The sequence below is a fragment of the Chiloscyllium plagiosum genome, chromosome 4 (assembly GCF_004010195.1).
Source record: "Chiloscyllium plagiosum isolate BGI_BamShark_2017 chromosome 4, ASM401019v2, whole genome shotgun sequence".
In the NCBI taxonomy this organism is placed as follows: domain Eukaryota; kingdom Metazoa; phylum Chordata; class Chondrichthyes; order Orectolobiformes; family Hemiscylliidae; genus Chiloscyllium; species Chiloscyllium plagiosum.
Window position 1 is genome coordinate 3,569,089 of NC_057713.1, and position 15,359 is coordinate 3,584,447.

The 15,359-nt window shown below is 43.9% G+C and overlaps 1 protein-coding gene across 1 annotated transcript in view; it reads left to right on the top strand.

Annotated features, from left to right (window-relative positions):
- The window catches only part of impact (impact RWD domain protein), a 24,800-nt gene extending 11,721 nt beyond the window's left edge, over nucleotides 1-13,079 (top strand). Inside the window, exons 5-9 of the mRNA XM_043687527.1 lie at nucleotides 113-164; nucleotides 6,854-6,927; nucleotides 9,507-9,597; nucleotides 11,134-11,268; nucleotides 12,887-13,079. Coding sequence (XP_043543462.1) covers nucleotides 113-164; nucleotides 6,854-6,927; nucleotides 9,507-9,597; nucleotides 11,134-11,268; nucleotides 12,887-12,946 — 412 coding nt within the window. The 3' untranslated portion in view covers nucleotides 12,947-13,079. The remainder of the gene's footprint in view (nucleotides 1-112; nucleotides 165-6,853; nucleotides 6,928-9,506; nucleotides 9,598-11,133; nucleotides 11,269-12,886) is intronic.
- The last annotated feature ends 2,280 nt before the right edge of the window (nucleotides 13,080-15,359 follow it).

Here is a 15,359-nt window from a genome sequence, read left to right on the forward strand (position 1 = left end):
GGAAATCTCAGGCCCAGCATCTCTGATGCTCCAGATTATGGAGTTTTGTCCTTTGTCTCACAAGAGACTGGGGAGTTTTTGCATTTGTTTAAAGCTCATCCTCCTCTTACAGTGCTGTATGTGGTGTGCTAGCGAGTTGTGTGTATTTGAATGTGGAAGTTAAGGTACTAACTAATCATCGAATCTTACAACATGGGGAGACACTCGGGCCAATGTGCTTGTGTTAGCTCTCTGCCGACAACAATCAGTCCCATTCTTCCTTAATCTTTCCTAAGACCATAGAGGTCTACACCACAGGAAATGGCCCTTTGGCCCATCAAGCCTACCACTCCATAAACACCTGACATCTAAACCACATAGTTACTGAGTGAGTAAATTTACTCGTCCAATGTTTTGCTGTAATACAGGAAGCATCAGATATGTCTTCCCTGTGCTGTACTAACTGGGCAGGAGGATTGCCACTTGCTTATTTCCGCACAGGTATTGACCACATTAACCAATGGGTGCTTGTGAGACTCCAAACATTAGGTGCAATTCCACGATTGGGCAGCACTTACGAAACAATCCTGATTATGCTAAGAATTACATTAACAATAGATTTAAGATTATCAGTCCAATTTCAATGCTTATTCTTGATGAAAGTTACATCTACAGTTCTATACAGGGCCTTACCCCCTGCATACAATAACAACATGTCCAGAGATTGCAATCTGTTTGAATAAACAAAAGCTTGGGTTCGACTATTCCCTGGTGCATTTTTCATAATGATGGCTCTGCCAATCAACGTCTGTTTTCTCATGCAGTATAAATTGATGTTCCCTTTGAGATTTGGTGTTCTTGTGATTTGGTGCTGATGAAAGCTTCAACAACGTGCCTCTTTACCTCAATGTCCCTTCAGGATCCCAGTAGAGGAGAATCTAATTAATGCAGTGTGTTATGATCTGGAACATGATGCCTGAAAGGACAGTGGGAGCAGCCTTGATAGGAACTTCCAAAAGGGAATTGGAGAAATGGATGGAATTTGCTGAGATATGGGAAGAGAGCAGAAGGGATTGGGATTAATCAGGCTGCTCTCTCCAAGAGCCAGCACAGACATGATGGGCTAAACGGCCTCCTGTTGCACTCTTGATATTCTGCGATCTGGGAAGGCTCCCTCGGTTACTTGGCCATTTGAAGTTTTAACAACCTCATCAAAATCATTTTATCAGTAGAATAAATATATCACTGATGAGTTTGATAATGAGTTAAGGGCTGATTGGAAAAAGAAAATGTTTATAATGATGAGGAAGGCCTTTGTTTATATAAAAAACACATCTCCAAAGAGAATTTAATTGAAATTTTATGAGCTCTTTAAGAACTTTTTGATTTGAAAAGAGATTTTAATTTCTCTTCGCAAACTATAACCCATACTACATTAACTTGGCATTTTTATCCTCGCCCCTACGTTAATATATAATGATGGTAAGATATCAAATTAGGCTTTTGAAATCAAAGGAGAAAAGACTTGATTAAGGCTGATTTGATGCTTCATGAATACTTTGATGTCCATTTAGAGTTGCAGCCTTTGTATAATTTATGAAGTTGTAGCAAAATGCACCACAAAGTAAGGGAGTGAATACAGCCAATTATGGGCCTAATGAAAAGTCTGCTTATCTCCCAGAATTAAGTGCTGACCAGAAAAAAGATATCATTAAGTATTCAGGTTCATTTATTTGCATTAATTGTTGATTTATAGAAAAGCAAAAACAAATTTATTTTGCAAATTTGCTTATTTGTAGATGGGCCTAGCAAATTTGTTTATACTTTTTATGTGGATTTTTGCAAGTTGAAACAACAGGCAGTCTTGGGAACAGTGATCCTTCCCCCTGTCCATTTGATGCTAGCTCTTTCAAAGTGCAGCCAGGTTAGCCCTTCTCTTGCTCTCTCTCTTCTCCATCAATTATTGGTCATGGTCCCTTTTTGAAAGTTGCCAATTAATTTGTATGGCCGAATGATAAATTCCAAAGTTTGGGAAGAGATTGTAGCAATATTCCAGAGAATCCCTACAGTGTGGAAGAAGGCCATTCAGCCCATCAAACCCACACAGACCCCACCCCCATCCTTGTAACCTGCATTTCCTATGGCTAACCCACCTAGCTTGCATATCCCTGGACACTCTGGGCAGTTTAGCATGGCCACCCATTTAACCTGCACATCCTTGGACTGTGGGAGGAAACTGGAGCACCTGGAAAAAACTCACATAGACATGGGCAATATGTGCAAGCTCTACAGACAGTCACCCAAGGGTTGAGTGGCCAGGTCCCTGGTGCTGTGGGGCAGAAGCGCTAACCACTGAGTCACTGTGCTGCCCCTGAAGTATGTACTGGAGAGATCCTGAGGCAGCAGGTATGAAGAGACCTTTTGAGAATAGGTTTTGGAATTGAGCAAAAGAAAATAATTGCCTTTAGGGGTAAAATCTATCACATTGTAAGAAACAGGAGCAAGAGGAGGCCATTCAGCCCATTTGAACCTTCTCCACTTTCTTGCTCTCCTTCGCCAATACCCTTGATGTCTTTGTCGTCAAACATCTGTCAAACTCAATGACCCAGCCTCTGGAGAAGAGAATTCCCAAGCTTTGAGGGAAGAAATTTTTCCTCATCTCAATCTTAAATGGGAAAAGGTTTAAAATTTCCCAGTTCCAAAGCCCCAGCTCCCTCCCGAGAGGATGAATCCTCCCAGCATCCAATTTGTCTTGCCCACTCAATCTTCTATTTCAGTCAGACCAGTACTCGTTCTTCTCAGCTTCAATGGTATTGGTCCAACCTTCTCAATGTTTTCTCCCAACGCAAACCCTTTCTCCCTGGGAATCATCCTGGAGAACCTTCTATGAACAGTCTCACTGCTGTCCTCTACGGATGTAGTAACTCATTTGTACATCTAATCACCATCTCTTGTAATAAAGGCCAACGTTTAAGTTGCCTTCTCTAACTGTTTTCCTTATTCTTTTGTGGGATGTGACTATCGCTGGCAAGACCATCACTGGTTGTCCATCCCTGATGGTCCTTCAGCAGGTTGGCTTGCTCGGCCTTTTCAGGGGGCAGTTAACAGTAATTGCTCTGGACTTGGACACCCATGCAGGCCAGACTAGGTAAGCATGGGAGATTTCATTCCCTAAAGGACATAATGACCCCTATGAGTTTTTACAAGAATCAATTATGGTTGTCATGGTCACCACTGACAACAAAACCAAAAGATATAAGTAGCAGAAGCAGGCCATTCAGCCCCTTAAGTCTGCTCTACTATTCAATAAGACCATGGCTGGTCTGATAATCCTCAACTCCACCTTCCTACCTTTTCCCTTTAATCCTTGATACATACTAATGAAAAATCTGCCTGTCTTTGCTTTGAATACACCTAATGACCCAGTTATCATTCAAAATGGAGCCCCTGAAATGTGGAAGAATTATAAACTGTGAAGATGGAAGTTCAAAAGGACATTTACAAGTTGGTGGAATGGGTGGACAGGTAGCAGGTGAGGGTCAATGTAGTGAAGTGTCAGGTGATACACTTTGGTAAGAAGAACATTGTACCCCAACTTTGCCTTTCAGTCTAAAAGGGGGTGCAGCAGCAGGGTGCTCTTGAATATTTTTGTGCACAGATCATTGAATGTGGCAGAGAGCAGTAAATAAAACATACAGTATCCTTGTCGTTATTAGTAGGGGCCTGTTAAACTTGTACAAGATATGAGTAAGGTCTCATCCAGAGTATTGTGTACAGCTGTGGGTGCCACATTATGGGAAAGAGGTGACTGCATTAGAGAGAGTGCAAAAGCAGCTTACAAGAATATCTTCAGGGATGAGAAATCTCAGCGATGAAGATACATGGAAGAACTTGAGACTTTCACCTTTCAGAGAAGAAGGCTGAGAGGAAATTGGATAGAGGTTTTTTCAAAATTGTGAGTGGGCTGGTCAGAGTACAGAGGGAGTAACTGTTTTTGCTTGTAACAGGAACAACAAGAGGTTGTAGATTTATTCCTTATCAGTATCCTTGGGTGGGGGGGGTTCCCCAAGGACTGGACTTGCCACATAAACAGTAGCAACAAGAGCAAGTCAGAGGCTATAAATACTGCAGCGAGTAACTCACGGACTGACTCCCCAAAACCTGTCTACCATCTACAAGGCACAAGTCAGTGTGATGGAATACTCCCCAGTTGCCTGGATGAGTGCAGCTCCAACAACACTCAAGATACTTGACACCATTCTGGACAAAACAGCCCACTTGATTGGCACCACACCCACAAACATTCACTCCCTCCACCGCCAATGTTCAGTAGCAGCAGTATGTACTATCTACAAAATGCACTGCAGAAATTCACCAAAGATCCTCAGACAGCACCTTCCAAACCCACAACCACTTCCATCTAGAAGGACAAGGGCAGCAAATACATGGAACACCACCCCTTGCAAGTTCCCCTCAAAACTACTCATCATTCTGACCTGGAAATATATCGCCGTTCCTTCAGTGTCACTGGGTCAGAATCCTGGAATTCCCTCCCTAAGGGCATTGTGGGTCTACCTACAGCACATGGACTGCAGCAGTTCAAGAAGGCAGCTCAGCCCCACCTTCTCAAGGGGCAACTAGGGGCGAGGGAATAAGTACAGGCTCAGCCAGTGCCACCCACAACCATGAATGGACTTTTAAAAATTAAAGGTCATAAATTATAGAGAGGATTTTTTTTGTCAGTGTGCATTCATCCCACTAAAAAGGGCATTTAATTTTCAACTTCCTGACCCTCTGCAACAAGGCATTTCTTAACTGTTCTTAATTCTGAGTTAGTCTTCACTATTCCTCCATGGGCAAGCTATTTCCTGTAAGCAGTTGCAATGTGAATTATTTAGTTTAGTTTGGCTATGGCTCAATTCTGATGACTTGAGACATGAATGACACAAATATATGTGGGCAGGAAAGCTTCACGGTTTAATGAGACTATCGAGTGTGACACATCAGGCAGGAGAGAAGCTGAGGGGTTGGGGATCACTGATCCACAAGAGATTGGTTTGGCAATTGGATACCATTTCCTCCCTTGGATATGAAAGGCTCCCCCTGCTCTCGGCACCTATTAGCACAATTGCACAATTCTTTGAATGTGTTTTAGCAATGGGAAAGCAGCCAACGTGGAACATATTTAAAGATTTTTCTTTGCAGAAACTGTCATACTCATCACAAGCCTTTCACATCTGACTCCCCTCAAACTTCATTTTGCTAAATCATAAATCAGATTTTCACTGTTTCTTGATTCTCATTGAGTTCACAAATGATATCTAGGACTGTGACAAAAGTGACCTGTCCTCCTCATCCTCCTAGGTTTGTACACAGGTGACCACTCTAACCTCCTCCCCACCCACGCACACACACCCTGGCACTCCCAGCAATGCTGTCATTCCAGCTGGGGGTGCTGCTCCCCCCAGTCCCATTCATATCCATCGAATCACTAGCAATGGTTTTTCTGAACTGGGTGCCCTTGAGGCATGGTGGGCCCTTACCAATAGCAGATTCAAGCTCCAACACAGCCTGTATTGTCATGACCTGGAGTATCCTCTACTCTGCCATTACCATCAAGCTGGGGCCCAGCTCTGGCTAAAGGAGACATTCAGAAGAAAGGATCCAGGTCCAAGCCCCACCTCCTGCAGAGGTTGAGCCGCAATATCTCTGACCAGAGCGGTTAGAAAATATCTGTGAAATCTTTACCCTAGATGGCTCATGTGGTGCAGTGGTAGTGTCCCTTCCTCTGGACTGAGAGGCCTGGGTTCATGTCCCCCTCTGCTCCATCTCTGAATGGGTTGATTAGAAAATATCCACCAGGGTATTGCAACAGGAGGAACTAGATGTGTCAGCCTGGTGAAGTCACTAAACAGGATGACTTGTGTGCTAAACAGCAGATTGTCAGGGCTAAAAGTCGTACAGCTGACCAATCCTACATGCCCTGTATTCCTGTCACATCCAGTCGTAAATAACGGTGGACCAGCACACAATTTTACAAAGCTACAATGCAGGGTGACTTGCAGTGAGGTCCTCAACTCTCATATTCTAGTCTCCAACTGATTCAGTTTGCTCCACACAGCTTATACACTGAGCTGCCACAAGTCAAAGAGTGAGCCATCAAGACCGTATCAGAGATGTACTCCTCCTTCATGATCCTCATCAGCACAGTGAAGATCATAAGTGAAGAACGGGTTAAAGAGGGCTGATACTAAAACACAATCCTACTTCACTCCATTTGATGTCTCAAACTGAGTTGTTGACCCGCGGTTTAAATTAACTCAGCCCATTGTGAGACAGCGGTATGAATGTTATTGGGCAATCACGTTGGACCAGCACTCACCAGCGGCCCCACCATGTGGAATGTTTCTTCAGTCTTTGAGGTCAATGAAATGGCGTTCTGTTTGAGGTGATTGTCCTGGATGTGTCTCCCTGTGAACATGGTGTGGTGTGATCAGAGTGAGAGCCACACTGAGCCGTTTCTGCCCCAATGCCAAGTTTGTTCAGGATGGTCTGTTCGGAGGCCTCCCCTGCTAAAGGTGAGAGTGAAATTGCTCTGTTATTGCTGCTGGCTTTGATATTGCAGTGAGCTACAAGTGTGACAACACAGGAGTCATTTGGCATCTCTTCCCCATTCCTCACACACAGGAGAATATGGAAATGCTAATACTTTCCTTTTCCACACTCTGATCCAAATTCGCAGCCAGTAAAAATACTTGGGATTGTAGAGTGAAGGGTATCCATTATTTTGAATTTAATTTTAGTCCTGCAGATGCTACAAACCTACTGCAGAACTCAGAGGTTTAGATGTTTGTCTGCTTTGTCTCCTCTTTAGGTGAAACTGCTTCTACAGGAACTTTATCAGAACAAAAAGATTGCCAATGCCACACACAACATCTATGCTTACAGGTACAGCAAAGGCCAATTGGTTCAGGCACGTCAGGAATTTTGTAACATTTGAATGATGGTCAAAATTGAATAAGAAATGTATCACTGAAAAAAACAACTTGTCACTGAGCTGGAATCGAGAGGCCCGGGTAATGCTGTGTAGTGTCAAAACAAAATACACTGGATGGTGGAGATCTGAAATAAAAAGAGAAAATGCTGGAGAAACCCTGCAGATGTGGCAGTGCCTGTGGAGGGAAAGGAACAGAGTTAATGTTTTGGGTCCATTATGACTCTACTTTGTAATTGAAAGGAGCTGGAAAAGGGTGGATTTTATTCTCTTGACAAAGGGCGAGGGTACCCAGAGAAAAAGACAAAACCAGTGACAAGGATGATAAAGAAATTATTGAGATGTGGAATAGGTGTCAATGTTTGGTGTAATAAGGAGAAAATGGGTCTGCTGTGCCAGCCAGGGAGGGTGGGGACTGTAAGAATAAAAGGCCGGAGTTCGTGCTCTGAAGTTCTGGAATTTAATGTTCGAGGCTGGAAGGTTAACACTAGGTTCTGCATTCTGATCTGTTACCCTGATGTATTTGTGTAAGGTATAATTTGTCTGGTTAGCACACAATGCAATACTTTTTACTGTTTCTCAGTACATGCGACAATAATAAACCACATCATATCAAAGTGGCTCAGCAGCAAACGAGGTGTTGTTCCTCACGATTGGGTTGAGCTTCATTGGAGCACTGTAACATAACCCAGCACACAAATGTTAGCTAGGTGAGACTAGTACAGTTTGGGACTTTGGTCAGCATAGACTGTTGGACCGAACAGTCTGTTTCCAGGCTGTGTGACTCTGACTGTATATGGACTACTCTGAACACAAGGGTCCCACACCCACACAGCTGGTGGTGGAATTTACATTAAGTTAATGAATCTGCAATTAGCAGTCCAGCAGAGACCATGAAACCACTGTCAATTATTAGCTGTTATATTGGGTTTGTGGCAGGTGATGAGGGAATCAACAAGAGGGAAAAACATACTTGACCTCATCTTTACCAGTCTGCTGGCTGCAGATGCATCCATGAAAATATTGGTAAGAGTGTCGACCGCACTGTCCTTGTGGAGACAAAATCCCACCTTCACATTGAGAATACCCTCCATCGTGTGGTGAGGCACCATCACCATGCTAAATGGGACAGACTCCAAACAGATCTAGCAACTCAAGACTGGACATCCATGAGGCACTGTAGACCACCAACAGCAGCAGAATTGTACCTCCAGAACAATCTGTAACCTCACGGCCCGGCATATCGCCTACTCAGCCAGGGGATTCCACAACTATCGCCATCCTCAATTGCACATCAGTGCACAATACAAGCCTGAGGCATTCCCAATGATCTTCAGCCAGAAGTGCCGAGCAGATGATCCATCTCGGCTGCCTCCAGAGATCCTGGTGCCAGTCTTCGGCTAATTCGATTCACTCGACGTGATATCGGCTAAAGGCAACTGTTACTGCATTGACGGTAGTGTGATGAGGAGTTATACCAGATTCAAAATATTAATTAGGTCTCTCTCTCTCCACCAATGCTGCCATACCTGTTGAGTTTCTCTAGCTGTTTATGTTTTTATTTATTGTGGCTGACAACATACTGAAGACGTGTGCTCCCGAACTTGCTGCTCCCCGCGTTAAGCTCTTCCAGTGCAGTTACAGCACTGACATCTACCCGACAATGTGGAAAATTGCCCAGGTTTGTCCTGGAAAAGTTTTGTTTTTGTTCACCCCTGGCAAATGTGTAAAGAGGGGAGGCGGTGACGTAATGGTAGTAATGTCACTTGTCTAGCAATCCAGAACTGCAGGTCGATGTTCTGGAGAAATGCGTTTAAATCCTATTGCGGCCGATGGTGGCATTTTAATTTGGCAAACAATCTGGAATTCAATGCGAGACTAAAGTAACCATGTAACCATTATCAATAATGATTGGAAACCCATCTGGTTCACCAATGTCCTTCAGGAAAGGAAATCTGTCATCCTTACCTCGTCTGGCCTCCACATGACTCCTGACCCTCAGCAATGTGGTTGACTCTTGAGTGCCCCCCGCAAGCCACTATGTCAGATGGCAATTAGGGTTGGACAGCAAATATCATTCTTGTGTGGATACCCACATCCCATGAAAGAATAAGCAGAGAATCTTGAGGACTTGTTGTTTTGTGTTACGTCGTGTCTGTGGCAGGCATGACTTGCCACAGGGAAGTTGTCCAGATTACATTTCCATCGTAAACCACATTTGGAAGCTTCCAGAAACTCGGCTGACTGGCATTCTAAATGTCAGGTGACGCTTGGCAGCAATGGTAAGGATTAACATGTTAAAAACTCATGTTAAAAAGGGCATGCCTGCTTTAGATTTTATTTTTAAAATTGAGACACCCTCAGGTATGCTTGATGTGACACCAGTGTCAAAGATTATAATTGTAAAAAATTAATTTGCTATTGCCGATGCTATACATTTTAAGTGATAGCAGCATAGACGTGTGTATTTTGATCTGTAATTGTGGGAGTGTTCATTGGAATAATGACTAAAGTGTGGGGATTAATTGTGTAGGATACATTGCGAGGACAAACAGACATTCCTGCAAGATTGTGAAGATGATGGAGAAACTGCAGCTGGTGGTCGTCTTCTGCATTTACTGCAGGTAACTGAGCATTTCTGAGCTTTATCGGGGGCTGATGGTGTCGGTCGTGGTGTCACTGCTGTAGGAAGCCAGAGCCTTCGCTCTTGAGGACATGAGTTCAAATCCGACTGTGATATAATAAAATAAACCAGTAGTTGAATAAAGTACTAGTCAAATGGCAGTCATCTTGATTGTAATAAATACCCACCCTTTGGGCAATTAGGGATGGGCATTGATTGCTGGTCTTGGCGATGCCCATATCCTTTGAGTGAATTGGAGAAAGCAAATTATTTCTGTTACTTCTACCAAAGTGGATACAAGTCGTTCTGTTATCATGTACGTTTCGTCAACACAAATTCACTGTAATGCAATTGACAAATTGGGGACGCTGTTCCTACAGCACAAACTTTTTAAACGTATGTTGGCTGGAGTGCAACTACATCACTAACACTTTAAGCGCTGTTGGTAAATTGTGATTTTTCTATCACATGGGGTTGCCCAAGAACGCAACCATTGTGTTATAGAAGAACTGACTGTATCTCAGTATTCCTGATGAAGGGCTTTTGCCCAAAACGTCGATTTTCCTGCTGCTTGGATGCTGCCTGACCTGCTGTGCTTTTCCAGCATCACTCTAATCCTGACTGTATCTCATATTTGTCTGCCTTTTTTAAAAAATAATTTATTATCCCTTCCCTAATTGTCCCTTGAGAAGGTTGAGCTGCCTGCTGTTATTTTCTAATTGGCCTGTTCAGAGATGTTACTGGAGCCAGTAAGACTTGAACTCTGATCTCCTGGTCCAGAGGTCGAGTGTGAGTACTTTGCCTTCTTGAATGACTGCCACCCATTTTGTGTGGGTAGACCCATAATCCTATTGGGGAATGAGTTCCATAATTTTGACACACATCTGCTGTGTTTTTGCCGACTCGCTCAGTCTGTGGAAATCCTCTTGAAGCTGCTTTGTACTTCCTCATTGTACACATTCCCCACTTAGCTTTGCGTCCTCACAACCTTGGAAATGTTTCATTCGGTCCCCGTGTCCAGGTCATTGATCTATATTGCGATCAGCTGGGGCTGAAGTCCTGATCCTTGTGGTACCCACTAGCCACAGTCTGCCAAAGCAAGGATACCCTTATTCCATGAAAGGATACATTTTTTAAAAAGTAGATACATACAAAATTAAGGAAGTAATGATCAACTTTTACAGAAAGAATGAAGAATGTTTGAGTAATTGTTCCCTGCATCCTTTTCAGGGAATTGTGTCCTTTCTATAATGGGCTGTTTTCAGAATTAGGAGAAAGTGAGGAGTTTTGAATCTTCACTGGGAGGTAGAATTAGACGGTGCTGGGTGCGCAGACGATGAGGTTAGAGGCTGTGGGTGGGAGATTCTCGACTGTGGTCAGATTTAGACAGAGGACTCCAAATGGTATCCAGTCTGTGATTTATGGAGCCTCTTAAAGTGAGATTTCAATCAACTGATCTTGTCTTTCATTTACATCTCTGCGATTATTAGTAAAGATTAAATGCGACCTTTCCTTACATAACGTTTTACTTCAACAGATTTTGGATGCACGTAACGTGCTGGTGGTTGTTTCGCGGTGGTACGGAGGAATCTTACTGGGCCCTGATCGCTTCAAGCACATCAATAACTGTGCCAGAAATATCCTTGTTGATGAAGGTTACGCCGAGCTTGCAGTAAGACCAAAGACACAATGCATAATAGCTCAGACTGCAGTGATGGGTACAGCTGACAGAAGGATAAAAGGAAGGTGTTAACACTGAGGAAAGATTGAACAGACCGGGTGCCTTCCCCCGAGAAATGAGGAGTGACTAGGGGGACTGAGGGGGAGTGCTGGGCTTTCTGTTTAAAATTATGAAAGTATTTAGAGAAGATGGAAGAGCAATGGTGAGCACTTTTAGAAAGGCCTACAAGATCCTGATCTAATATAGATTTGTTACAATCAGTGACAGTAAGTGAAACCAAATCAGCCAAACTATCACTGGATTTGCAACGCAGTGAAATCAAAATATTCGTTGTTCCTAACCAAACTCTACAAATGACAGATCTTACACACAAAGTTTATAACTTAAACAAAAATTAACAATTTATTATTAATACTGTAACTTTAGATGAACAAAGCTAAGCAACAAGCTAAGCTAATGAGTATCTTTTTTCACACACATACAGGTAGACCAACACAGTACTGAGTGATTTAAAAAGAAGAATGAAAAAAAATTGTAATCTACTAATTAAACACTTTCAAATGGTGAATGCCAAGTCTTCATGCAGTCCTTGGATAAGGATTTCCCTTTAGGGAAGGAAATCAGCTGTCCCTTACTTGGGTCTGGCCTACACATGACTCCAGACCCATAGCAATGTCATTGAGTTTCAACTCACCTCTGGGCAATTTGGATGGGCAATAAATGCTGACCTGGCCAGTGACACCCAGATCCCATGAACAAATATTTTGCAGCTGTTCTGACCATTGGGCCAATTCCTGATGTGCAGAGCCCACCATAGAGAACGATACTGTGCTTGCGTGGGTGTCTTGGGAGGGGGGGGGGCTTTAAAGAAATTCTTTACACATTTTGCTTAATTCAAGTTTGGGCTTTTGTTCTGGCTTTTTAAAATAATTTCTGTATGAGGGTGCTAATTTTCTCCACAGAACCTACCTTCTCCATGCCAATTTGAAATTGCTACAGTCTATTTTTCTTGAGACTATACATATCAACATCGAGCTGCATCTGCTGCAGTTTGGCCGTAACTCAATAATAAATAGGAACAGGTGTAGGCCATTCGGCCCCTTGTGCCTGCTCACCCATTCAATAGGATCGTGGCTGATCCGACATTCTTTTCTGCCCTTTCCCCGTAATCTTTTGATTCCCCGACTGATCTAGAATCTATCAGTCTCAGCCTTAAATATACACAAGGACTCTGCCCCCACAGCTCTCTGGGGCAAGGAGTTCCAAAGACCCCCAACCCTCAGAGAGAAGAAATTCCTCCTCATCTCTGTCTGAAATTGGTGCCCCTTCATTCTGAGACTGTACCCTCTGCTCCTAGACTCACCCATGAGGGGAAACATCCTCTCGGCATTGACCCTATCAAGCCCCTTAAGAATCTGATGTTTCAATGTGATCACCTCCCATTCTTCTCACCTCCAGAGAATCCCAACTTGCCTCTCGATCGGAGATCATCCTCGTGAACCTTCTCCCATTGGGTGTCTGTGTCCCTTTGGAACTGGCTGCAACGTTCTGAGTCTTTCAGACGGTTTTATTATTGAACAATGCACTCAAATTTTTTTTTTAACTTCAGGGTGAAGGGTCAAGGACATCAATAAAGAAGAAAAAGCCAAAGAACAAGAGGGGAAAATGATCAGAGGAAACAACATTGATATTTTATAATTAATGAGGAAAGTGAAAGCTCCGTTTTCAAATATCGGTGCCAGTCGTTTCACAACTGCAAAGACAGGAAAATGGAAAGACAGAAATAAACAAATCCAAAAGCACTCAACTCCTCTGTGTTTTATCTCATATTTCACAGAAAGTGGTTTTGCCTCCTCACAACCATGTGGTTGCCACTGGCTACACAGTCCCTGAGGATAATTCAAACCAAGACATTTATTTGCTGTAGGTTCCCTGGAGTCGTGGATGGGGGAAAGAAATTGAAGTCTCGAGTAAAAAGCCCTTTGCCCGTGAGCATTAATGTTTAAAGCAGACATTTTAAATTCATGCAGAATTCATGGTGTGTGTGTGTGTGTGTGTGTGGTATTCAAATAAATGTAGATGAACGCTTTGAAATGGCTGCTTCCTATAAAGATGGAACAAAGAAGTGAAGCCTTGCTCACTCAGAATAGTGGTCAAAGGCGTCTTGCTGAGGCAAGTGGTCATTGCAGATCTCCACAAAAAAGGACAGATGCTACAGCAATGTATAGATCATGTGCAGTCCTGTTCTCTAGAGATAAATCCTGGCCACAGAATGATACAGCACAGAAGGAGATCATTTGGCCCGTCCTGCCTTTACTGGCCCTGTGAAAGAGCAGTCTGCTGTTTTCTCCAATTGCCGTTCAGATTTATCTGATTCCCCTTCGAGAGTGGCTTGGAGGGGAGCTTCCAGTGGGCAGTGTTTGTGTCTACCCTCTCTCCTGTATCCTCCCAACTGGGGGTGGTCATGGGCTTGGAAGGTGCAGTTTGTCAAATTGAAAGGTATTGAGTAAAGGCACGGTGGCACAGTGGTTAGCACTGCTGCCTCACAGCGCCAGAGACCCGGGTTCAATTCCCGCCTCAGGCGACTGACTGTGTGGAGTTTGCACATTCTCCCCGTGTCTGCGTGGGTTTCCTCCGGGTGCTCCGGTTTCCTCCCACAGTCCAAAGGTGTGCAGGTCAGGTGAATTGGCCATGCTAAATTGCCCGTAGTGTTAGATAAGGGGTAAATGTAGGGGTATGGGTGGGTTACACTTCGGCGGGTCGGTGTGGACTTGTTGGGCCGAAGGGCCTGTTTCCACACTGTAATCTAATCTAATCTAATCAATAGAACATGACTGCTATTTAAGTGAAAGTCCATTCGGTAAAAGGATAATGCCCATGGGTTACAGAGTAGCTATCGTTTATTCTGCATTTAAAAATGAGATTGAACAAGTCCAGATAACAAGGGAGTATTTAGCTTTAAGTTATTGGGAGGAAAGATTCTTTCATCAAAGTTTCATTGTAGAACTGATGATGTAATCAAGAGTAGTCAGCATAGGTTTTAAATAGGAAGGTCAAACCTGATCCACCTCATTGAACACTTTGAATCGTTTAAAATTTAAAACTAAAGTAGATCAAGATAGAGTAATCAATACTTCATTATGTGCTGTGGCATCACGGTTTGGCCAATAATGAGGTGCAGTGGTTTGGGGGAGTACATGATGGGTGCCAATTCTGGGAGCAGGGCTAGCAGCGTGTGTGCAGGGTATTGGTTCACTCTGACACCACCCTCACTGCCCATTGTTTATTACCTACCGTTCACCTGGCTGTGTGGGCATGCCAGGAAGCACCAGGGGAATGCACACTGGGGGAGTAAGGGAATAGCCTGGCATCCTCTCTCCATGCAGGACCTGGACTTGATGCAGCCATACACTGCTGGATCAGTCAGCCTTTGCAGGGTGCAGTACCAGTGCTTTGAATAATGCCAGGGTGGTAATGATGTTTATAGATTAGATTACCGACAGTGTGGAAACAGGCCCAACAAGTCCACACTGACCCTCCAAAGAGTAACCCACCCAGACCCATTCCCCTACTTACCCCTGACTAATGCACCTAACACTATGGGCAACTTATTATGGCCAATTAACCTGACCTGCACATCTTTGGATTGTGGGAGGAAAGCATAGTACCCAGAGGAAACCCACAAAGATACAGGGAGAATGTGCAACCTCCACACAGAGAGTCGCCCGAGGCAGGAATTGAACCCGGGTCCCTGGCGCTGTGAGGCAGCAGTGCTAACCACTCTGCTGCCCGTAATGTCTCATTGAAAGTGGGATGCTAGTGGTGGAAGGGGATGTCTGGCTGGTGCCAGTGGGGACTGTAGTTTGGTTGTGAACATGACGGACGGGTGTCTTTTGGAGCAGGTGGTGAAATGAACCCAACAAGCACCCGCTCTGGTTTCCTTGTTGACTTTCCCTGATGGTGCGTGAGTGTGTGTGCGTGAGTGTGTGTGTGCGAGAGAGAGAGAGGAGGAGGGTCTGGCCTGTTAACAAGGTGTTTAACAAGCACGAGTGAATGTCAATTGGGAACTCATCGCTGCCTAG